Source organism: Setaria italica, chromosome IV (genome assembly GCF_000263155.2).
Source record: "Setaria italica strain Yugu1 chromosome IV, Setaria_italica_v2.0, whole genome shotgun sequence".
Classification (NCBI taxonomy): Eukaryota; Viridiplantae; Streptophyta; class Magnoliopsida; order Poales; family Poaceae; genus Setaria; species Setaria italica.
In genome coordinates this window covers 9,042,113-9,068,114 of record NC_028453.1, presented here as the reverse complement: position 1 = coordinate 9,068,114, position 26,002 = coordinate 9,042,113, and the positions used below count along the sequence as shown (strand labels likewise).

The following is a 26,002-nucleotide window of genomic DNA, read 5'->3' as shown; positions in this document are numbered from 1 at the left end:
ATTATTAGCTTCATGGACGGAAACGCTGAGTACAATCAAATACTTATGGCCAAAGAGGACATACCCAAAACGGCCTTCAGATGCCCGGGTCACCTTGGTTTATTCGAATGGGTGGTGATGACTTTTGGCTTGAAAAACGATGGCGCCACGTATCAGAGAGCCATGAACTACATATTTCACAAACTCATCAGCATTCTGGTAGAAATCTACATCAACGACGTCGTGATCAAGTCCAAAAGACACGAGGAGCATCTGGCCGATTTGCGAAAAGTGCTGGAATGCACTAAGAAACACGGGCTGAAGATGAATCCGAATAAATGTGCTTTCGGCGTGTCCGCCGGACAGTTCTTAGGACTCATGGTGCACGAGCGGGGAATAGAAATCAATCGGAAGACCATAGCGGCTATTAACAAAGTCGTGGCCCCGCAGAATAAAACTGAATTGCAGTCTTTGATCGGCAAGGTGAATTTCATCAGAAGATTCATATCTAAACTATCTGGGCGGATCCAGGCTTTCACACCACTATTAAAATTGAAGCCCGACCAGGAGTTCATATGGGGGGAGGAGCAACGCAAGGCACTGGAAGATATCAAGCAGTACTTGGTCTCACCACCAGTATTGGTCCCTCCTCAAACTGGTAAGCTGTTTAAATTATACTTATCAGCCGATGAAAAGGCTATCGGGTCTGCTCTAGTCCAGGAGTTCGAAGGAAAGGAACGAGTGATTTATTATGTCAGTAGAAGACTTCTGGATGCTGAAACAAGATATCCTCCACTGGAGCGGTTGTGCCTATGTCTTTACTTCTCATGCACCAAACTCAGGCACTATCTACTGTCGGCGGAATGTGTGGTCGTATGCAAAGACGACGTAGTAAAATACATGCTGTCACTGCCGATCTTGAAGGGACGAATCGGCAAATAGATTTTAGCCTTGTCAGAATTTGACCTACGGTATGAATCGGCGAAAGCCGTCAAGGGACAGGTCATGGCCGATTTCGTCGCCCAACACTGCGGACCAAAGACTACCTTCGTAGAACCAGCGCCTTGGACTTTATACTTTGATGGATCGTCATGTGGGGTCGGATCAGGAATCAGCATTGTCCTCATATCGCCTTGGGGGGCAAGTTATGATTTTTCTCTGCCAATAGAAGCCACCGCCACTAACAATCAAGCAGAGTACCGAGCTATATTGAAGGGTTTACAACTACTAAGAGAAGTCAAGGCCGATTCTGTTGAAGTCTTTGGAGATTCCATGCTTATTGTGGATCAATTAACGGGGAGGTCCGAATACAAGGACGATGTATTAAGAATTTATTACGAGGATTGCCTGCAGCTCTTAAAAGAATTTAAATCGGCAGTAATCGAGCACATCCCAAGAGATCACAACGAGGATGCCAACAAACTCGCCCAGCACGCATCTGGATATCGGCCAATTCTAGGCGCTATGGCTCTGGAACTTGCGGCCGATGACTGGCGAAAAGAAATTGCCAACTACTTGAAAGATCCGTCTAAGAAAGTGGATCGACGGGTGCGTTTCCATGTTACTAAATATGTACTGCTTGAGGATGAGTTGTTCTACCGAACAATTGACGGCGTCCTACTCAAATGTCTGGGAACAGAGGAGGCTAAGACTCTAATAGGAGAAATCCATGAAGGGGTGTGTGGAGCCCATCAATCGGCCCATAAGATGAAATGGATTATCAGAAATAATGGGTATTACTGGCCAACGATCCTCGAAGATTTCTTTAAATATTATAAGGGATGCCAGGATTGTCAGAAATTCGGGAATGTCCAACGTGCGCCCGCATCGGCCATGAACCCCATTATCAAACCTTGGCCGTTCAAAGGATGGGGGATAGACCTTATAGGCCAAATTTACCCTCCATCTAGCAAAGGGCACAAATTTATTCTGGTGGCTACCGATTACTTTACCAAATGGGTGGAAACAATTCCGTTAAGAGCCGTGACATCGGCTACCATGGCCGACTTCGTAAGGGACCATATCGTCTACCGATTCGGCATTCCCCAGACTATTACAACCGATCAGGGAACAATGTTCATATCAGGGGAATTCGAAGAATTCACGGTCGATATGGGGATCAAATTGTTAAACTCCTCTCCATATTACGCCCAAGCTAACGGCCAGGCCGAATCCTCCAACAAAGGGATAATTAAGTTAATCAAAAGGAAGATAGAGGAGCAGCCAAAAAAATGGCATCTATGTCTAACTGAAGCCCTATGGGCATACTGTAACGACCGACCCCTAACCTTTCCCAGTTAGGCTTGATCTCAGCCCTTAACCTCAGTCAGTTGCTCTGTTGACCGCACCTAAGTGCTCAGTCTTCCGCCAGTTCCGACCCCTGAGATCCGACCACTACCGCTTCGTTCCTTTTCCCGACCCTGGCGAGTTCAGCCCTCTGTCGGATCCTGCTAATCTTCCTCACCCGTCCGATCTTTTCCCCGGTGGACCCGTGAGATCTTTTTCCAGGTCCCCCGCATCAGCCGCACTCGAGTTGCATGGCCGCCTCAGAGCTTTCCTGCCGCGTGGCTCGTCTTCTCCGACGCCACCGCTCAGTTTTGTCTCTGGCAAGCGACCAAGTGGGTTCCCGCGCCCTTTTCCCCAATAGCAGCGGAAGCCCTCTGCACCCCTTTCTGCAGAGCCTCGCTCCCCGCGCCCATCATCACGATACCAGATCTCGGCCCCGGAGACCGATGTCGCCCGTCTTTTCCGTCCTTTCCAGCAACAGTTGCACCGCCCGGTCGTCGCTACACGACGATTCCCCCACCGCCAACCCCGACCGCGGCCGCGACAGTTCCTTTCCCCGCTCTGTCAGACGCCGCCCGACAATCTGTTGTTCCGCGCTCTCCCCCGCGCCGCGTCCGCTTGTTCTCCCACCTGTGCGCCCTCGATCCTAGCGCCGTTTAACCGGTCGCTTCTATCACCTCTCCCGCACGACGACGCCCGCTTTCCGCAAAATCTCAACCACCGGTCTACCCGCGCCTACGCCGCCCTGACGGAGTAGCGCAATGATCGCTGGCGTCACCCCCGGAGTTCTGTTGCACCGCCCGGTTTGCTCAATCGCCACCACGGCAGAGCACTCCATTGCTTCTCCCCGGCCTTCGTGCCGCTTCCTTCCCTCTCTCTCTCCGCGATGTTTCTGTTCCTCTGCACCAGCAGCTATAAAAGGAATGCCCCGTCGCCGGAGTTCCCTCCGTCTTTGTTGCCCTTAGTTTCCTCTAGCTCCCTGCTCAAGCTCCTAGCGCCATCCTCCCAGTCTTGAGGAGTTCTTCTCCCAGTTCCTTCTCAGTTCATCCAAGTCACCAGCAGCGTGCTCCCTTGTGCTGCGCAAGAGCTCTCTTGCGATCCGCAAGAAGCACCGCCGCAGGAGCATAGCCGGCCTTAGTCCCTGCTCAAAGCTTTAGTTCCGCGCCCAAGTCTGCCTCTTCCCGACCCCAAGCTTTCCTTTCAGGAAGAAGGTGAGTGCCGACCCTAAGTCCGCTTCGCCCGACCCCTTCTAACCGCCCGACCCCAATTTCGTCTCGTCCGACCCTGTCTGTTCGCCGACCCTTGTCCGCCTCGCCCGAGGGTCTGGCTGTGATCTTTTTCTTCAACTTGAGGGTGTAAGTGTAAAACATGGGAACCCTTCAGCTCCTACGTCTGAGGATTCCAGTTATCACATCCTCTAGTTCAAGGATCAGACCACTAGTCTCCTTCCTATCCTTACCTGTTGATCATCATCAGCTCTCTCAAACAGCCTCCACCTCCTGCTCTTTGTCGCAAGTTTCTGGGCTCAGGAGAGCCAGTGTTGCTGTCAAATCAAAACGTTTAAGCTAACCCTTGCATTGCATTCGTGTAGAACTGCATCTCGCTGACGGCTTCTACGAGCTGCACCCGGCGCCCGAAGAAGAAGCTGTAGCCGAGTTTCTGCCCGCTAAAGTCGAAGCCGCCCCCGAAGTCGAGCAGTTTCCGCCCTCTTTGTTTGCAGGCAAGCCCCGGTTGCATGAAAATCCTACGTGTTTTGCCAAACTTGCACATGCCTTCCGAATAGCATGTTGTGCATTTACGTTTAGGAGTTGTGTGAAACCCTAGATGCATGACTTAGTAACCCTTGATATGAGCACTAGCTGTTGGACCGAATAGCTGCATTGCTTAAATAGGAGACGGTAAAAGCCGAGTGATCTCCTGTCACTCGCGAGTTGTAGGAGTTGCATGTGTTACTCTCCTGTTATAACTATAAGGACGATGGACGGGGCAGGGTTTGGTAACTCTTTGGTGGTTGGATGGTTGCCCCGTCTGTCTATGAAAACTTGCTAAGGCCCGACAGTGGTGGTGTTCGTGATCAAGTGTTTGAAAGTACTAGCCTCATACTTAGTATGGGATGAGGAAGCCTAGTACCTGATTGAACCTAAACGTGAGCGGTCGCCCCATTGTTCTTGGAACGAAGTTTCCCCTGCTGGTTGTCGCACGTGGTGGCAAAGCGTGGTCACAGGACGGCAGAGGCCGGGTCTGTGGAACCTTGCACCAAAGGAAATGGGCCCGACACGGGTTAGGGGATCGATGGGGAAGGCCGACACAGGAAGCGACCTCCGGGTGCGCGGATGTCGTGGGGCTAGGTTCACCATGCATGGTTAAAGAACTCGAATCGATTCGTCTGCCTCTCACAGTTTGAGATTACTTGATCGCTATGTCACCCTGAGTAAATGAGGAATCTGATGATGGCAATGTTGTTGTTTCTATCTACACACTTGTTTGGCTCGATGTTTGCTTAGAATAGGTTGCACAACCTAGACTGGTAAGTAAATCTAGAACCGGAGCTAAAACTGGAAAATAGGTTACTTAGCGCTTTGGCAAAACAGACCCCTCAGCCAAGAAGCCTTGCATGTCTAGTTGGAAGAGTAGTTGGCTCCTCCCCGGTTAAGTCTTGTTGAGCTTAGTAGCTCAGCCTTGTTGTGGCTCCTGTTTTTCAGGTGAAGTTGCCGTTCCCGACCCCTCCCTTGTTGGTGCTTGGCCGCCCCAGCTCCCGCCAGGCTGGACGGTCGAGTGGGACCCCTCCTCGGACGGCGAGGAGAGGACTCAGTAATGTTCTGGCTGGCCTCGCCCGGACGTCCGACCCCGACGAAGTCTTCCGCTAGTGTTTCTCTGTTGTTCTTTTGTTATAAAACTCTGGTGTTAATTTTTATGGCCGAACTAATTGAGTAAGACTGGTTAACTCAGTGGACTTGTTGTATTCTCTGTAACCGCTCACCTTCGCGTGGGTTTGCTGAACTCGATCCTGTTTAAGTGGTTAAATCGGACGAAATCCGACGGCACTTCGTGTTAACTCGGTTTAGGCAGTGGTGTCGCATGTTAGGCGGCTTAACCCTGCTTAATCAAGCTAATCCGAGGTGGTTCCGCTACACATACAGCATGGTTGGAGCCACCAAGTTATCCCCTTATCAGTTGGTGTACGATCACAATGCAGTACTACCGTGGGAATCAAGGGCGGGATCGAGGCTCATTTCGCTCCAGGACCAGTTAACGGCCGATGACTACTCGTCACTCATGAAAAGGGAACTTGATGACTTGGCTGGCCAGCGGTTGAGAGGTTTGATAAGCATTGAGGAAAACAAGAAGAAAGTAGCCAGGTGGTACGATAAGAAGGTCAAAGTCAAACAATTCTCCCCTGGGGACCTGGTTTGGAAGTTAGTGTTGCCGATTGGGTCGAAAGATCCTAAATTCGGAAAATGGTCCCCTACATGGGAAGGGCCGTATAAAATCAGCAGATGTGCTCCAGGAAATGCTTATATTTTAGAAACAATCGAGGGAGAAGAGTTTACTAGGGCTCTGAACAGAAGGTACCTGAAAAGATACTACCCTAGTATATGGGTCGGAGCATAAAGGATTGACCACAAAACAACAGTACACAGCCGATACAAAACGATTCGTCTAGAAAAAACATACAATCGTCCAAATCGGCCGATGTATTCATTCGGTACGGATGGTGGGTTACACGGCCGACAAGGTACAAGTCGCCCTTAGAACAAAAAATAATAATTAACCATTCTTCTTCTTACGCTCTCTCTCAGCACGACCTAATTCTATCATAAGATGGTTGTACTCTTCGTCCATCTCTTTCATTGAAGCCTCACCATTCTTTTTCTTACGCTCCCTCTCAGCCCGACCTAACTCTATCATACGACGGATGTACTCTTCTTCTGTCTCTTTCATCGAAGCCTCCGCTTCGACTTGACGGGGGAGAGGGTGGCTCCGGTCCATGGCCGGGTGCGAAGTTCCTGCCGCCGCATCTTCAAGGGCGACTCGTGGAGGAAGCGGATGACTTCGGTCGGCTTGAGGTCGCCGGCGGGCGTTGCCATCCAGAAAGTCCCAGATCCGACGGATGTCAGCAGGGACATGTTCTTGAAGTTCATCACGATGGGCCCTGATTAAATCCTTGTCTTCTGACGACAGCGGCTCATCAGAATGCATGAGCTCGATGGCGCGTTCAAGTTTGGGGCTAAGACGCCGTGGCTGAAGAAAAGAACGATTTAAAAGACGATCCCCTTCAAAGGAGTTAAATAGAGAAGAAAGATTGAGGCCAGACTTTCACCTGGTTGACAGAGGAAGAGGAAGATGAGGAAGACATAACTGAAGGTCGCGTCGATGAGAACGGGTTGAGAAAACCGAGCCAAACTAGTACTCTTGGAAGGAGGGTCTAGGCCGGCATTTATAAAGAAAAGAGGCGTAGGTATTTGGTAAAGGTGCGTCCCGTCGAAAGTGAGAAAGGCAATAAATAAAAGAGGCGTCACGAAGGATGGTCAAAGCAGTCATTAAAGGTTCGTACAAAATAGTCAGTACTTTTACAGATTAACCAGAAGGGCATCGATAGCCGCAATCGCTCGACGCCAGATCTGATCAGCAGAGTCCAAGACCCGTTGGTCATCATCCGCCGATCCGGGGACTTCTGACGCGCTACGGTGGAGCTTCAGGGCTTCATGGGCCAAATGCTGCCTCTCCTGTTTTAGATCGGCGATGACAGAGGGGAGCTCTTGGAGCCTTTTCTCTTCAGCACTTATTGCCTTGGTCACCTGCTCCATCTCCTTGGCGAGCTCTGCCCTTCGGCGTTTGAGGCGATCTATCTCGCCAACGATCCCTGAGCGGGAGTCCTCCAGAAAGTGAATGCGTTGGTGCACCTCTTGGGCCTGACGTTTATACGCATCCTCTTCTTCGCGAGTCTTGGCCAACTTGGCGCGATCGTCCATGTGACGAAGGGCTCTAAAAACCGGGATCCTCATCGACTCAATGAATGCGGCCGGCTCCAAGGCTTCCTCCGCTTCTTCTGGCACTCGTCCGCTGACGTCACCGAAGAGCTGCCGAATCGGTGAGGCATCTTCTACCAATCGGCCGATGTCTCCTTGAAGAAGGGATCGGATGCTGGTAAGCTTGGCTCGGACGTCGTCGGGGATGGAGCTCAAGGTGACCTGGCGGGAGGCGACTTCTTCGTCGTCAGAGAGGGCGACCACAAAAGAGAAGAGGCTGTTGTCAGGGGTGTCCTGTTCCTGGAAATAGTAAAGAAGAAAAATAAATCGGCTGATGGTGATAGCAAATCGGCTAAATAAAGTTGAAATATTTCTTACCTCTTTGAATCGGATCTCCTCAAGCTGCATTTGGGAAGCCGTCATCCTTGGTTCAGGGGCTGGTGCCATGGGTTCATCAGAAGAAGAAGACTCCATGGTGATTGGCGCTGTGCTTGGACCAGCTTCCCGAGAGGGGACCAGTGGTTGAGGAGCGCTTGGCGTGCCGATGACCTGTGTCAGAAGGTTGAGTAAGCATATTATTCAAATACTAGGGGAATCGGTGAAATTGTGTTATACCTCAATGGATGGAAGCGGGGGCGCGTCGATGGCCGATTGGGTTGCTGCCGATTGTTGTGTGTCCATGGGGGTAATCTGTGCAGTCTAAGATAAGAAGGATTAATATCGAAACGACAATCGGAAGGGTTAAACATAAGTTTACCTGCACGGCCTCTAACAGCAGTGATGCGGCGGCTGCCCCAGCTTGCGTGACGACTTGAGTGTCGATCTCTCTGGTAGCTTGAGGGGGTTGTGCGGCCGAAGTCTATGCCGATACGAGCATGGGAAGATCCGCTGATTCTATACGGGCCCGGACTCGGCGACTGGTCTTCTTGGTGACCTTTTTCTACGTTTGCTTCGATCAGCCGGCAATTACGTCCACGGAAGGGGCGTCATAGCCGATAAGAGGAAAAGTGGTGTATGGATGATGATCTTCTATTAGCCGACCACTCCGGCTGTGTGTTGGGGGCACACGGTTCTCGGACTGAAACAATAGCAAAACGTTAGTGTTCAGCTGCGTTGATAAAAGAATAAAAATCGGCTAAGGAAAAATACCTCGGTGTTTGGATCGATGTTGGTTGGGTCCAGGAGATTGCAGTATGCCGATGCGGAGTTGCAGAAAAGGAATTGTTTCCATTCGGCCCACCATAGCTTGAATGGCTGGACAACGAAGGGAGCTACTATCCAGTTGTTCAGGTCAATAGTGGTGGAGTCTGGGATCCGGTCTCGCAGCCGACTGTAGTCCACACCTGTTGTGAGCCCATCTCTGAACTTGGCTCGGCCAGCAAAATATACTTGAATCGGCAGCTGACCCATGCTGAGTTGGCGTGCTGCAGCAGAGGGATTGTAGAACTCATATGTAGGGGCATCTTTCCCCGAAAAGAAGTTGGCTGGCAGGATTCCTGGCTTGATTAACTCATCGGTGACTTCTTCGTCGAATCAGCCAGTGGTCGAGTCGAAGCAAGTTGGGAGTTCGAAGATTGGGTCATCTCGCCGATAAGGAAACCAGACGGTTGCATCTTCATTAAAGCCGTTGTAAAAGCATCGGAAGTACTCGGCCACTTTCGTAGCAGAGTACAGGCAACCGGGGAAGGCCGATGCCGCTTCACCGAAGGATGTGCATCGGCGTCGAGTAGTAGGATCTTCTGCCGATTCAATGTTGGGGAACGTCATGTGTTCCACCCTCTGCTGAGAGATCTTACTCATATACAGGTTCAGCCACAGATTGATGAACCACCAGGGTCCGCCTGGATTTCCAATCGGCTCCCCCTTGGAAAGTTTAGTGCCGATTTGGTGGAGCATGTGGTAGGCCGCCCCTAGCAAGTGTTTCCCGAGAGGAACAGGAGTTCCTATTGATAATGCTTCGGCTAAGGCTTGGGTATTGGTTGATGGGCCGGCTGCTCTCCCGCAAAAGAAGTGCTTTTCCAACCACATCATTAAAAAGGCCGTATGCTCCCTGTTCTCAACAGACCCGGCCCTTTTGTTGCATCTGATAAATCCTTTCCACCCGCCGATTCCCCTCGTGTCCAGCCGATGTGATGTTGCGGCCAAGAGGCGGAAAGGTGTGTCCGGGGAGGAGATGTCTAGGCCGGTCAGCAGAACCACATCGGCCAGTGTGGGGGTCATAGGTCCATGTCCAAACAAGAATGCATTGAGGGCATCAGACCAAAAGTAAGAAGATGCTATCACCAATGGTTCATTTCGTTCCATCTGGGACAAAGATAGGTTGATGCATTGGCCGATTTTGAGCTCGTCCCATTGGACTCTCTTCGGTTCGGCTATCCGTTGGTACCACTCCCTCCAACCAGGGGTTTCATTCGGCCAAGACCTAAAAGTGCCCAGCCAGTGATCCAGGTCCATGGTGGATTGTTTGAAGGGGATTCTATGGGTTTCCAAATTGATGAGTTCGGTGGGATCTAGGTTCCCCATGGGTCCGAGACAGATAAGGCTGGGATTTCCCGTAAGATGGATAGTAATGCGATGCCTAACCGCCTAAAAAAGGAAAGGGGGTGCAAAAGTAAGAAATAGATCTAAAGTAAATGCATTGCCGATAGAGGAAGGATTCGGTAATAACCTCTGGGATGAAGCTCCTTGTAGTCGGCGTGACCACCGGTGCACCTGCGGAGGATGAGGCTGCTATGGGGATCGCCATTGGGATCTCCGATGAAGCTCCTTCTTCTGATGACGGAGTCACCACCGTCGCCACTTCCTTCGGAGGCGCCATTTCTGGAGCATCGCGTGCGAGAGAGTTGCCTGAAGGTGCCGCCATTGGAGGGGAGGAGGAAAAGCGACAGGAAGATGGCGCTAGGAAGCTCTGGATCTAAGGGAAGGTGCTGGGGAAAGAAGAAGGCGCGCGCGCTGAGGAAGAAGGACGTGAGCTCGAAAAGAAGGAGCGGGGTGTACTGATATTTAAAGGGTGTCTGATGAAGGGTAAAAATGGAATTTTTACCGCGCCAGCGTTTCGAGTTTTTCGGGAGTAGTGATTGTCGTGGGCGCCCGTTTCGAAAAGATTGCAATCATCAGCTGGAAGACCGCGAAACGGAAGGATATTTTCATTGCGGCTGTTTTGGAGGGGAAGTTGAAAAGAATTTCGAAGTAAAAGACTATGTTTTACTCCAAAACTGGGGGGCATGTGTTGACGCCAGATTTCATCACAAGTAAAATCGGCGCCAGGAGAAGAGGAAATAGGAAGGTACAGTAGAATGCGGGGGTGACAGTTGGAAATCGGCCGAATGGCGCTACAGTTAGAGATCGGTTGGTTGGCGCTACAGTCCAAGATCGGCCGGTGCTACAGTACAGGATCGGTCGAAGGATCTTTAGGACTTCTGCCTCGCTTAACCCTTGGGGTTTGGATCGGACACGCCAGGTTCCCGATCGGTTACCCTTTGCCGATGAGGAATCGGCCGATTAGGAGGTTGGAATAATTGGGCCGGTATGGGCTTGGAAGGGAGCAGAAGGATGAAGAGGAAATCAGCCCGTGAGGCGTATAGTAACCAACCTAGTACGAATCGTACTTGTAAATATTCGTTTTCTATTTGCATTAGGGATAGAGTTCTAGTCAGATAAGGAGTCGTCTGTACGGGGCTATAAATAGCTACCTTTGTAGATTTGTAATCATCAACTACTCAATACAACCAATTACTATTTCCTCGTACTTCCTTTCAAGCAGGCGACTTCGCCAAATACTTTCTTCTTTTTCACGAGTTCGTACGGGTTGGCAGGGCTGCATCAACATGACCTCCGGCCGATCTTGTAAGTTCCGTTTACCGAGTAAATCCTAAGCTTTAACTTCGGGCGCATCGCTGTTGTTTCGTTTAGATTTATTCACTAGTTATCGATATTTACTAGAATTGTAGGTTTTACCTGTTTTTCTAGTTTTATCACCAGTTATCCAGCTAGGAATTGGCAGTTTCGGCTTTTCTCATATTTTGCTATTTACTTTGCTTATTCTACAGATAGCCGATTAGATCTGTTCCTAGTGTTGCTACTGTAGCGTTGTACCGATTATTTCAAACTAGTCACCGTTCACGCTGCCTGAATAGTCGGCTGCTTCATAGCCGATTTCTTTATTACGGGAAATCGGCCGATTCGCTGATAAGCTCCCTCGAGATCGGAAATTTAGCCGATCGTGACTTTTGGATCTAACACGTATTCTTCCTTGCCAATCAACAGGTCAGATTGGCTGGCACGCCGCGCGAACCGCACCAGGGCAATCACCCGAATAGGAGTTAAGCAGATTCTCCCAGGTCGTGTGTCAGACGCTGGGGAATCGGTTGACCGATTTCTAGCGCCAACACCTCTGTGTTCGGATCGGCGTGAGCAGGGTCCAGTTGATTGCAATACACTACAGGGGGCTCCATAGAAAAGGTGTTGTTTCCACTCAGCCCACCATAATTTGAATTGTTGAGTAGAGAAGGGTACCACCAGATAAGTGCTCAGATCAATGGTGTTGGAGTCTGGTGTCAGATTGTATAAACTGTTGTATTCAAATCCTCTTGAAACCGGTTCTCAAAATTTCACTCGGTCGACGAAGTCGACTTCGACTGGCATTTGTCCCAAGCCAAATTGTCTGGTTGCTACCGACGGGTTGTAAAACTCGTATGTTGGGGAGTCCTTCCCAGAAAAGAAGTTCGCCGACAGAATTCCAAGTTTAATCAGGATGTCCATGATTCCCTCATCAAAAGTGTTGGTACCCGAGTCAAAGCAGTCAAGATCCTCAAAAGTTGGATCTTCTCTTTGATACGGATACCAGTTCGTTACTTCTTCTTTGAAGCTGTTATAAAGGCATTTGAAGTACTCGGCTATTCTTGAGGGAGCAAGCTTGCTGCCTGGGAAAGAAGATACAGCTTCTCCGAAAGAGGTACAGCAGCGTCTTGCCGATGGGTTGGTCTCTAACTCGACGTTGCGGAAAGTCTTGGTCTCAATTCGCTCTTTGAAGATTTTGCTCATGTATAAGTTGAGCTAGAGATTAATAAACCACCAGGGACCACCAACGTTCCTGATGGGTTCCCCAGATGACAGTTTCACGGCGACTTGATGCAACATGTAGTACACTAACCCTAGAAAGTTTTTTCCCAAAGGGACAGCGGCGCCTCTTACTAGTGCTTCGGCCAAAGCTTTCGTGTTGGAGGTAGGACCGGCCGATTTGCCACAAAAAAGATGTTTTTCCAGCCACATCATCAAGAAGGTTGTGTGCTCCTTTTCCGTAATGGGTCCGATCTTCACGTTCTTCTCGATAAAGCCTTTCCATCCGCCGATGGCTTTTGTCTCCAGCCGGTGGGTGGGTTTGATTAAAAGAACGAAAACTGTATCGGTGGAGGAAATATCAAGGCCAGTCCGCATCAGAACATCCGCCAAGGTTGGAGTCATTGGTCCATGGCTGAAAATAAACGCATTGAGAGCATCGGACAAGAAATAAGACGCCGCGATGAGCAGAGAGTCATTCCTCTCCATATGAGATAGGGACAGATTTATGTAGTAGCCGATTTTTCGCTCATCCCAGACTAAAAAACCAATCTCTCCAGCCAGGAGTTTGATTCGGCCAAGACTTCAAGGTGTTCGTCCAATTGTCCAAATCCATGGTTGATTGTTTAAATGGAATCCTGTGAGTTTCCAGGCTAATCAGATTAGTTGGGTCAGGATCTCCCATGGGGCCAAGACCGATGAGTCCGGGGTTGTTGGCCATGGGGATGGTAATTCTCTGCCTGAGCTCCCGAGCAAATGTGAAGAAAGACTAAGAACAGATCCAGAAATTGCAAAAAGGTAAAAAGAGGGATTCAGAAGATTTACCTCCGGGACAAAGGACATGGTGGCTGTGGGTGCCGCCATTGAGACTTGGAAGCCGGTGCGATCGACGAAGGACGAGAGTGAGTCACCGGAGTGCACTGGGATGCGCCTGGAGGCAGCACGAGCATGGTCGTCGGAATGCATTGGGAGATAATTCGTCGCAAAGGAAACCCTTTTCGCCCGGAGGAAGAAGAAGCGGCAGAAGAGATGAGAATCTGGGGGATGGCTCGAGAGAGGGGTAAATATGGAATTTTTACCGCGCCGTCTACGCTAATTTTGAAAAGAGCGGTTTCCCGCAGGTGCTCTATTCGAAAAATGCAATCAGCAAGGAGAAGATTTTGGGAGCAAAGAGGGTTTTTGCCGCATTTATTGTTGCATCTCTTCCGGAGGAAGGAATCGGGGTTGAGAAAATTTCGGAGCAAAAGATATGTTTCACTCCGAAACTAGGGGGCATGTGTTGATGCCGATTTTTGATACGTGTTAGGGTCGGCGTCAAGAAGAGAAGAAAGTGGCCGACGAAGTCAAACAGGAGGCTGTGGCTAGAGAAATCGGCTGATAAAGCTACAGTGTTTCGACCGATTAGCCGATGAAATCGATGGAGACTGGCCGATTGGAAGCCAGAGCAGCTCGGCCAATATGGGCCTAAATGGGCCAAGGTGGTAACAAGATGAAGACAAAGTTGGCCCATAGAGGATTGATTGGTATTCGACTCCGATGCGAGTTGTATCCGTATGTAAATATTTGTTATTTTGAATAAGAGATAAAATCATAGTCGGTTAAGAAAATCAGTTGTAACAGGGTATAAATAGGTGCCTCGTGAGGCTTGTAAAACAACAAACAATCATCAATATAGATCTACTTTTTCACGAAACTTTACTTTCAAGTTGGCGACTTCGCCAAACCTTTTTCTTTTCACGAGTTCGTACGAGTTGGCAGGACTGCATCAACACGACCTCCGGCCAATTTGTAAGTTCCGCATATCGAGTAATATCTAAGCTTTACCTTCAGGCGCATCGCTGTTGTTTCATTTAGATTGATTCACCAATTATTGATATTTACTAGAATTGTAGGTTTTACCTGTTATTTTAGTTTTTATCATCAGTTATCCAGCTTGAGGCACGAACTGTCAGCTATATCAATATTTTATTTATTTATCATACAGCCGATTAGATCTACTCCAAGTGTTGCCTCTGTAGCATTGTTTAGGTTACTCTAGTAGTTTCTTTTACAATTGCTACGTGATTATCGGATGTTTCATAGCCGGTCATCTTTACATTAAATCGGCCAATCCGCTGATACATCTTTTGGAATAGATCGGAACTTCAGCCAATCGAATCTCTAGAATTTGATATCTTTTCTTCCTTGTCAATGAACAGGTCAGATTGACTAGCACGCCGCACGAACCGTACCAGGGCAATAACCCGAATAGGAGCTAAGCAGATTCTCCCGGGTCGTGTGTCCGACGCAGGACTCGGGGCCATTGTCTGATTTTTTGCATCAACACTAACTACCCAGGTAACTTGAGTACTCGTACTCCGTAGAAAGGAGTCACATCATAAAGTACTCTACATCATGTATCTGAAGAGGCTCATCAAAGAAGCCTTGTGCGCAGAAACTCACATCTATCGTATGAGCAAATATCAGGGGAGGTTGTGGGATGCACTAAAAACAACAAGTCAAAAAGCAACAAACGTTGCAACAAGACTTAGAATTATTTACATTTCAAAGCATTCATATCATGTTTACAAGACAAGAACTAATGTTTGCTTTTTGTACAAGACTACTCAAGGTCTAAATGATTCGCTACTTCTTCAGCGATGGGGTCTATCTCTTGCATGTATTGCTGAAAGAGCTCGTCCGAGCAGTCCTCCACCATTCCCTCCGCAATAGGAGCCAGGTCATCTTGAGGGTAGAAGGACTTGACGAAACTCAGCAACTGCTTGGAGACAAATTTTGCCATCTTTTGAATGTAGCCGGAGAACTTCGCTGGCACATCCTTGAGTATTTCGGACAGAGGGCAGGGCTCTGCACCCTCAATTCGGGGCTCTACCATATCCGCTATCGACTGGGCTGCTTTGGATACTTCCTTCAGAGCAAGTTTTGCAGCTTCAAACTCGGCTTCACGCTGTTGAATGGTCTTGATGGCATTGACCAAGTCGACCTCTCCATCTTCGTGCATCTTTTTATCCTTCTTCAGGTGATGATCCAGGTTCTCATATAATGCTGTCAGCTTATCATGTTGCTCAGTCACCTAGTAGTACAAGTTCTTCTAGTTGGTGACTTGTCCCTGGATATCATCCTTCAACTTCTCGAGCGCTGCACAAATAATCCACAAGAGGATCAGTATTACAAGCAAAATCAGTACTCGAAATCCAAGGAAGAAAAGCAGTTACCTTTCATTTGCTAGTTCAAAGACTTGTTTCGCCCCTTGAGACAGTCCTTTTCCTCCTCCAGCTGCTGGATGCTATTCTGATACTCCGCAGCTTGTTCGTCATACTTCATCAAAAGTCAAGAGGAGTACTCCCTTTCCTTGGCAAGCACCTTGGTAAGGGCCTCATCACGGAGTACTGAGTCCCCATAGCCTTGCAGCATTTGGGACTTCCGGCGGGAGTGTCTGATGACATCCTGCACCATAGAGTAAGTACTCAAATTAGTGCATGGGTACTAATTACTAATTACAAGTGATGGAAAAAGTTGGATCAAGCATACCTCTGCATAAGCACCGATACGATGGTGCATCTCCATCATTTCGACTACCATTTATGCGTCCACCAACGGATCATCAATCAACTGGATGTCTTCAAGACTGATTTCCCTAGCCACCAGTGGATCCGCATGAGTTGCAGTGTCCGCCGAACTGAGTGGAACCACAGCATGACTTGTCAACGGACCCAGCTCAGAAGATGGGATGGCTGCCACGACTTCTAGCACTTCCGCTGCTTCGGTTTCTACCTCTAGCTCGGGGGCTATGAGAGTAGCCATGGTGCCAAAGGTAGTCGCCTGTGCGGCTTCGGGCACTGGTTGCTCAGGGGCTAGCATGACAGTGTCAATCAACGAAGATATCACATCCTGCATCAACGCTGCTACGAGAGATACATCACCTGGATTGCTTATTGGCACAAGGTGTTCTTCTGACTGCAGACTTGCTTGAGCCAGGGAGACATCCTGAACCAAGTGGCTACTACCATCGGTCATGAGCTACAGGCTGGACCCTCCAAGTTCCACATTAGAAGATTTCCTACATAAGACACGTTTTTAGAGATATAAAGTAGTAGCAAGACTTACTTTGAAGATCTTCTCAATTTCAGACAAGATTCCCCTATCAGGCAGAGGGGCTTGAAGGTCAGAGACGGCTTATTTACATGGCTTGCAGGTTCACAGCACGATCATTGCCAGCCTTTGTCACCGCCTCTGTTCTTTGAGTAGTTCTCGCGCCGGCAGGGTCCACCTCAATGACAGGAGGTTCTAGATCATTTTTAATTTTGATCACCTCCTCGATGGCTAGGAGCTTGTCTTGCACGGCCTCAGCAGTTGCCTTCTTCACCTCGGTCATCTCCTCGAGTACCTGCACACCACCAATGCCATCTTGAGTAGACATGGTGGTATTGGAACTACCTACTGAGAGTACTCGATCCTCAAGATCTTGTCCTTCCTCGTAAGTTATTACCGCAAGGGGTACATCTTCCGCAGTAATAGGCTTCTTTATGGCCCACTCTGCAGCGACGAACCGTTTCTTCCTCGAAGCCAGAGGAAGTGCAGCCTCAAGATCATCTTCAGTTGCACGCTTCGACGATCCAGAGGAGGACCCAGCCTTATCAGATGGATGGACCTTGATTTTGAAGTCCTCTGCAGCATCAAAACTGGAGCTGCTGGAGACCTCGAGCACTTCTTCCTCCTCATCATCATCACTTTTCACGATCTCCACTGTATGGACGCAAGGAGCAGCTTCGCAAATGTCTTCTGATCCGGGAGGAGAAGGAGTAGAGCAATACAAATGTACATCTTTCTGCACAAATAGATAAGTTAGTACACCCAAACATTAACAAAATGAGTACTCGAGGGCTGCGGCCATGGGTACTTACAGCCTTCGGCGGGTTGGCGACGCAAAACTCTCGCACAATTGTAGGGGTCGTGGTTGCCGATGTAGCACCACTTCTCCTTCCACCCGGAATGTGAATCAGTAAACTCATAATCCATATAGAGGCTCTTGAGCTTCTCCCGCATCTGAATTCTGGCCCCTCCAACTACTTGGGTGCATTCCATCTTTAGTTGCGGCTTCACTCGGAAAAATTTTCAGAAAAGTTGGAAGTGGGGCCGGATCCCCAAGAAAGCATCGCACAAATGCACAAAAATGGTCATGTGCAAAATGCCATTAGGATTCAAATGAACTAGTTCCAACTTGTAATAATCCAACAGGCCTCGAAAGAAATCAGATGCTGGCAATGCAAGACCGCGCTTAATAAAGTGGGCAAAGATTACCATTTCTTCCAGGTACTCCTCCAAAAGCCATGGGTTGCCGTAGGCGGGTCTCCAGTTGATGAAATCCTAATCTTGAAGGAGATTGGCTGCACCCAGCACCTTGATCTCTTCCTCCTTCAGCGATCACCGCTTCCAAGCACACGCAGGAGTCGAAGGTGTAGTCTGGTCCGTCTTCCCGTACTTGGGAGCTGGCAATTGCGGCTCTTTCTTCTTGTCAGCCTTCTTCTTCCTGCCTTCAATTGCCTTGGATGCAGCAGCTTTCCTCCCCATTCTCGATGTCATGAGTGTCTTCTGTCGCATGCGCTCAGGGGCTGAGTGGCGGGGGACGGTGATGCTAGTGCTCGAAGATCGGGCAACGGCGATGCTAGGGCTACAGTGTGGAAGTTGAAAGAGCAGATGGCAAAGGTAAAATGGAATGGATGTTTTCCTCCATTATTTATAACCATGACATAGTAATAGCAGCGGGAATAAAGGAATATTCAGGTTTAATGGACCTAAAGATTTCGCACCTGATTGGAAGTTACCTCCATTTTCAGAAGAGATAAGGTTTCCGTTCAGAGATGGTCACGTTGACGAGAGGTTGACCCTTATATCCACCAAACTAGTCGGATAACGGCTCGGGGGCTGTGCGCCACGTGCCCATCAACAAAAAAGTTTGTTTCTAGGTTTTAAGGGGAAAGTGATGCAATTTACAGATTGATCCTCAGCCTGATTCTTCGATTCAACCTCAGGCTCGGGGGCTACTCCATATAGAGTACGACTTTCATCGCACTTCCATAAAAAAATTCAAGATTGAAAGATACAAAGCTAAGTTAAATGAGGATTGAGCACATTCTAGCCGCATGGCAGTTCCCGCATACCTATGAAGACTCAACCTGATGAAGTGCTCAAAGAACACCAAAACTAGTCGGTAAAGCCTACAAAAGTACTCAGAACTGCTGCATTTGACTAAAAAGTACTCGGGGGGTTGTCGTACATACATCTAAGGACCCACCAGAAGATTTGGACAGTCTTAAATACAAGGCTAGACACCGAGACATATCTGATATGGAGACTATAGTGCAGGACGGTGTAGTCTATGTGGCAAGATAGGACTAGTCGAGGATTAGGAAAAGTACTCATAGCAATCAGAGTAGAACTCGCCTAGTCGAATCCAACTAGTATTCTTGTAAATTAACCGACCTATAACCCTACCCCCGGCAATATAAGGCGAGACAGGGACCCCCTCCAAGGCAATTCAATCTAACCAACATACAGGACATAAAGGTATTACGCAATCTAGCAGCCGAACCTATCTAAATCGTGTGTCTGCATTTATCTTCAATTTTTTTGATCTCGACAAGCCCCACTAAACAAAACACTATCTCGGGCACCCCCATTGGTAGGTTGCCGGGTTTAAACACCAACACATGTAGACTCTAATAATCGTAGCCACTGGTCTATATTTATTTAAAAAATTAGCTACTACTATTATTATGAAAATATTCTAAAGTAAACCCCTAAACTGATATCTAAATCACTCGCCTTTGCATTATAAAAATATTATAAAATAATCCCATAATTTTGATCTAAATTATCCATACATGTCACTAAAATATAATTTAAAATATCCTTCTAAATTTGTATCTAAATTACCCACGTATGTCATTATTAAAAATAACTTAAAAAGTAAACACCTAAATTTTAATATAATTATCTGTATATTTATTATACCGGAATGTCCAAATGTAAACAAATTATGGTTCTAATTACCTATTTCTATCGTTGTCGATATAGAATACTAAGTTAATAAGGTATATATGCATATTGTGTTAGAATAATAAATAAATGAGAGATTCGTAGATAAATAATTTTGGTTATTAGATAGGATATAACTTTTAAATAACATTCTAACATAAAGATTTTAAAAATTATTAATGCGGGAGCACGGTCGATGAACTAGTGTAACTAAATCTAGTATCAAGGCAGGGGATTTGAGATTGAATCAATGATATAATCAACTCATATTTCTTCCACGCTTCAGACTAGCGGGAGCGTGCACGTGGTGTGGAGTGCTGAAAGTATAAGTGAGTTGCCATATTTCGTATCATCTTAAACTTTTGAGTTGAACTCAAAACTACTCATGTGCCTTGTGTAAAGGTGTGCGCTTCAAATTATTAGCACTACTTATTTCCCAAATAGAAAGATTATCAGTACTACATTAATTTACTATTGCTTGCGAATCATAGACTTACTTGCTCTAAACTATGATCCATAGTAATAATAATATAGTGCACTAATCTCAACGAGTGGAAGTTAAGAAGGAAAAAAAATAGGGAGTTATATAGGATTTCCGCGCTTCTTACCATCCTACATGTGGCCCACTTACAAGTTTACATGGGCCTAAGGTAGGCCGGCCCACTGCCAACGTTTAGCCGGTATGGAAGAACGTTCTAATACGACGTAGTATGGTAGCATGATTCCATCCTTCTTAGATGGTGCCTATAGCATGCCTTAGTTGAAACGGATCAGCTTCAGTCTGCTGGATCAAGCCTCTTTGCCCAAATCTCGGCTGAGATCCTCCTATCGAGGAAATTTTGGCGGCAAAGGTCACGCCACAGTTTTTGGCTGTGAAGTTTACGAACTGCAAGCTCGTAGTCTAACAAGGGAAGAGGATGAATTAGGCAAATTTAAAAATCTTAATATATAGCTTCCACTATTTGCTTCAAAATATAAACTAGATCAAGCTATCTAGATGTGCAACTATGGTTGATCTAGTGAAACTTCCCACCCATAAAAAGTTTTTTGCAACCTAAGTCAATCCTAACAAGATACTACTCTAGAAAGTAAAGACACTCAAGTTGCAAGTATGAAATGCGGAAACGTAAAGGAGTGAGTTAGGAGGGATGCAAACTCGGCATGATGATGTTATGACGTAGTATCAGGAGGCAAATGTCACTCCTAATCCACGTTGGAGCTCCACTAAGGCTATGCTCCCAGTCAAGGTCTTGAGCTCGCCACAAAGGCTCTTGCCAAGCCGGATGAGAAGCTTGCCACTAAGGTAAGGCTCACAGCTCCCTCTCTTCCGGTCACCTTGACGCCATCTCCACTACGGAGCTTCTCCACAAAAGAAGGGGTCTCTTTGTTCCACGTACACGGTCATCGTTGCTACTCCACACCAAACCGGAGGATCGAAGACTTGCCGGCGAGCCACCAAGGTCCCAAGGCGCCGGCACACCAAGCTTACAATGGTACTTCACTCCTTGAACCAATCACATGGTAGCAACACCTTGCACACACACTCTCTATATATAGGCCTATCCTAGCACTAATCACTCTATAAGCATGTGCTTAGCCTTGGATTAATAACTTTTGCACTTTTGGTGGTATTGATGTGTTCTTGATGAGTCTTGGTCTTGAATGCATTCCTGGACACTCTAGCAACTCCAAATGAGCGAGTGGTGAGGGTATAAATAGCCTAAGGACCTCAAAGAGCCGCTGCTCCAATGGTTGTTAAAAGTATACTGTCGGATGTTCCGATGGTTACATTTTATTAGGCATCGAAACATCCGGTGCAGCTAGCCGTTAGCCTCCCTGCGCCCAAAACCTTCACCGACTCATTCCATCGACTCATCCGTTGCACCCACCGATTCATCCGATGCTTTGTTTGGTGGTGAATCGGATCATCTGGTGCTGATGGGTTTCGTCCAAAACCTCTCTGGAACTTTTCAAAGTAAATATGGTTGCTATGACGGTCAACGACTCAATGCATCGGATCATCCGACGCTTCTACCGTCCATGCGTTCTCTTCAACAATTGATCCGACACTTAAAAAAAACTTGACCATCGGATCATCTGGTGGTCTTCTCATAACTAGCAGCCACTGTAGCCATCGGATGGTCCGATGCTCCAGTTTAGCACCCATCGGATCATCCAATGGTCCCAGTTTCCTCTGCGCCCTTGCCACCAACTGATTCGGTGGAGACACCAATTGTGTCAGTGCATCGTGAACTTTGTTTCTTCCCTTTTTCTTTTTTTTTGCGGTTGCTTCCTTGGGACTAGAACACCTTCAAAGCATAATCTAAACAATCCATCATTCCTTATGTTATCACTCAATCACCAAAATATCTAATGGGGCATGCTAGTTTACATGAACTCGACTAAATCGATCAGCTCCTTAATTACCTTTACTTATTGATCTGGCCTTACTTAAATTGAGACAACTTAGTGAACTATTGTGCATAGTACTTGCTCCAACCCAAATGGTCAAAGTTGGTGCATTTTATTCTAAACTTGGTCAAGGTTAAGAAGTTTCACTTAAGACAAAACTAAACTACTTACATTTTGGTTATAATTTAGATAATTTTAATATAATCACTGTCCACCAAATAAATGGCACTAAACTTTTATCTTTTCTATTGAGATTCCCTTGACTAATTTTTCCGTTTAGCAACCTTAGAGGGCCAAGAAATCATGAGATGTAAAGGCACCAGTATCACCCAAAGAAAAGTACCTTATCAGAACAGAAATGCCAACAGGCATGCAGAGGTGAGAGGTGACAGCTAAGGTCTCGTAGGTGAAGCTTGGAACCAAACATGAGCAAAGGTTTTACGTGAGGAATCTGGGCAAAGGTCAGTTTCGCCTATGCTTCAGGTAAAGTATATGGTTCGGCCATCATGAGTCTAAGTATCTGATAGTGATGCAACTCTAACGAGGGAAATAGCTCAAGCACGGCACAGAAATGTGCTTCAACTGATGTCATCCTACAACCTTGCATTGTGCTGTGAACATTATAAAATATTGCCTGTTAGTATAAGTTTCTGAAAGCATATAACTTGTTATGTACGTATTTGGGTCATTCTTCATCCAAACAATTTTGCTGTACCACTTTATATAATTCAAAGAGTGTTCCCCAGGTTAGAGACACATGGTAAAAAAAGTCGAGTGAAAAGAGAAAAGTACTGCTCGTTTGTAAAATGATCCCCAGAAAATGTAAATCATTTATTTATTTTCGAAATTAATATGCCACGAAACATTCAATGTAATTAAACTTGACCTGATACCTAAAAAATAGCCAAATCTCAGTCGATGTGGTCAGTCGTAGAATGAAAATCAGACTACAACAAGCTATCGGTCTCCTCTTGCATTGACTCGGATGGCGGAACTGCTGGGTCCCCGACCGCTTCCCTGCTGAGTTAACTCATCTGTGGTCTCTCGCAGACCATGGTCAACGGCATCTCCGTGGCCTTTACCGCAACATCGTGCTTGTTGCCACAGACGAATCGCCTCATGAATAGTCTCTTCTCCTGTAGCCCTTGTTTTCACACGATGTTGATTGAACAACTTATATGTAAGAGGTGTGTATAGAAAATTCGTTAATATTCTTATTATATATTAACTTCAACTCAGGTATTTGGCTCAGCTACGAGCAGCTGAATTTTTTCTTTCACACTCAAATTTCACCATCCTCTCCGACTTAGATTCACCTCCCTTTTCTCCATTTCCCACGAGATCACGCTGAAGGGTTAGGATTAGAGATTTCAAGGGTTTGGGTTAGAGGATGAAAATTTTGAAGCTTGGAGAGCGAGCGGTGAGGCGGTTGGTAGGGATGGCACCACTCACTGGGGCGGAGCTACGTTGGTGGCACTGGGTGCGACTGCACCCAGAAAAAATCCACAATCACTTATCACCTTTGAATTTTTACCATATTAGCATGAATCCTCTACATATGTTCTAGCTCCACCCCTGGCCACTCATTCCAATGGATTACCATGATGGTGGAAGCAGTAGTAGCTGGCTCCCACCACCGGATATAGGAGAAGGGTGGGGCAGTGAGAGGCAGGCGCTCCTCGGGCACCATGACAGGAGGAAGGAGGCTAGGCTAGTGGAGGAAGAAAACTAGAGGTAGAAGAAAGGAGAGTCCTTGAATGAATTCCAAATGTTAATAAAGATCAACGGTGCAAAATTTGAGCATCAGATGGACCAAATATTAAATCCATGGACCGAGAAATGAGAGAAGGCTTGTTGGCGAAGCAATTTTCAATTGGCATATAATAAATCAAAAATCCTAATGAGAATATGCCTTTTGTAAGTGCCACCTGTGGGCTATATATCTATACATGCAAATGCGCAGCGGAGAACACGTTGTCTCGACGCTCCATTGAGTGTTTTCGGAGCCATGGACGCTGCAAGTAGTGCTGCAGATGTAGTAGTAGTTGCTTCCCATGGCCGCCCAGCAGCGCAAGAAGTATTGGTAGCTATGGAGGATAGGATGCACAAGACAACCGAGAGGATCGAGAGCCATGTCGCCATGATGCAGACCAGGATCCACAGGTTCCCTCGGGGCCTGCGAGGCATCGGCGGCGACGACGACCGCTACATCGTGCCGAGCGTCGTGGCCATCGGCCCGTACCACCACGGCCTGCCTCACCTGCAAGAGATGGAGGAGGTCAAGCACGCGGCCGCCTACCACTTCTGCAGAGACGCCGGCCGCTCGCCGGAGGAGGTGTACGGGAGCATCCTCTTCCTTGCCGGCGACGCCCGCCACTGCTACGCCACCGACGACGAGGCCGTGGTGCGCCTCAGCGACGCCGAGCTCGCGGCCATGTTGTTCCTGGACGGCTGCTTCCTGCTGCAGTACATGGCCAACAGCGATGAGCCCATGTTCGCCGGCTGCAACCTGTCGTCCGGGCAAGCCATCCTCAGGGACATGATGCTGCTCGAGAACCAGATCCCATGGCTGGTGCTCGATGCCCTCACTGGATTCTTGCCCGTGAACGTGCGCCATTTTGTCACCGAGGTAGGAGACAAGTTCTTCCCCAACGAGAAGGATTCTGCAGGGTGGATCATAAGGTTTCAGGTGTTCCTGATGATGAAGTGCCGACGCGTCCCTGCAGCGAGAGAGCCTCTCGGCCATTGCCAAAGCGACATCAGCTACAAGCCGGCGCATCTGCTCGGCCTCCTCCGGTTCAGCCAGCTACAGAGCATGCCAAGTGACGAGCGGGAGTATCAGGCGGGGAGCTCGTCGTTGCTGTCCAGCAGCGCGGTGGAGCTCGCGCAGATCGGCGTCAAGCTGACGGCGAGCACGGCCACGTGGCTCGGGGACATGAGACTCAGGAAGAACCTCGTGCTCGGCGAGCTCTCGCTGTCGCCGCTGTTCCTCAACGACGTCACCGCTTGCTGGCTCGTCAACATGGCGGCGCTGGAGGCCTGCACCGCCTGGGACTCGGACGGCTTCGTCGTGAGCTCGTACCTGTCGGTGGTCGCCATGCTCATGGACCGGAAGGAGGACGTGCACGAGCTCCGGAGCAAGGGAGTGCTGCGCAGCCTCTTCAGCAACACGCAGACGCTGGCCTTCTTCAAGGGCCTCAGCCAGCACCTCCGCCTCGGAGGCCGCTACGTCGTCGTCCTGGAACAAATCGAGTCGTACAAGCGCAACAGGCCAGTGCGGATCGCCGCCCACAGGTTCCTGTACAAGAACTACAAGATCATCGCCACCGTCTTGTCCATCGCCGGTGTGATCATCGGAATCTTTAAGGCAATTCTTGCACTCAAACTCAAGACAGGATAGCTGCTTTTAGCTTCAGTTCTTGTTTATTGTTGACTCCCCAATCGCCTCAGTTTTCCTTTGCCTCTCATCGACTCAACCCGTGCTCCTGTACACGGCTAGCTAGTACTTTCGAGGGGCATAGTTGCTAAAGATTTGTGAATATATATGGGGCACACAGCTAATCATAATTTCTTACTTTTGAGTACTCTGTTTCATTTGTTTGTATTCTAAATGATACTCATATAGACACTTTTCTTATCTTTATCCAGTTATTGCCGGTTACTCTATATACTTTTTCATCTATATTCATAGTTTCTTTTTCATTTTACATCACATCGTGCTTAAGCTATATGTTTGACATGAAAATAGATATGGACATCGCTTTTTACACACATGTATATGTGGTGTTTATGATGGCACATCATACATGTATATCTTCAATTAGTATCTACCAAATGGATGGTCGGGTGTTTCTTTATGAGAATTTTTAAGTTTTATCACTAGTCTGACACATCTTGTGAGGATTAACGTGGAGGCTTGACAAGTAGTCTTCAATTACTAATGGTAAGTCGCTTCAAAATATTACTAATGGTAAGGTAAGATAGTTGATATTGCAATATATATGAGTTTTAGATGTTGATATAAGCAACTAAGTCATTGGAAGGTGAGAAAATTCAAGGAAATTTCCAAATCTCATTTGACTGTTTTAGAGATCTCCAACACCTCAATTTTGGTGCCACAAATTTGTGCTTTAGCATTTAGCATTGTTAGTAACAGAGGTTAGTAAAGTTCTTGCTTTTAGAATCTCCTAACATCTGATTCTTACACCTTAATTGTAGTTAGTTTATATTGGCATTATACTTACATTACATAAAATTTT

General features: G+C 47.6%; 1 protein-coding gene across 1 annotated transcript; it reads left to right on the top strand.

Annotated features, from left to right (window-relative positions):
* The first annotated feature begins 23,729 nt into the window (after positions 1–23,729).
* On the top strand, positions 23,730–25,317 carry LOC101773648 (UPF0481 protein At3g47200). The gene has a single exon (XM_004965016.4). The coding sequence runs from the start codon at positions 23,752–23,754 to the stop codon at positions 25,141–25,143; it is 1,392 nt and encodes a 463-aa protein (XP_004965073.1). The 5' UTR covers positions 23,730–23,751; the 3' UTR covers positions 25,144–25,317.
* Positions 25,318–26,002: the final 685 nt, after the last annotated feature.

What these genes read in the sequence shown, in the direction of transcription:
- LOC101773648 (XM_004965016.4), top strand. Translation starts at nt 23,752, where the DNA reads ATGGACGCTGCAAGTAGTGCTGCAGATGTAGTAGTAGTTGCTTCCCAT.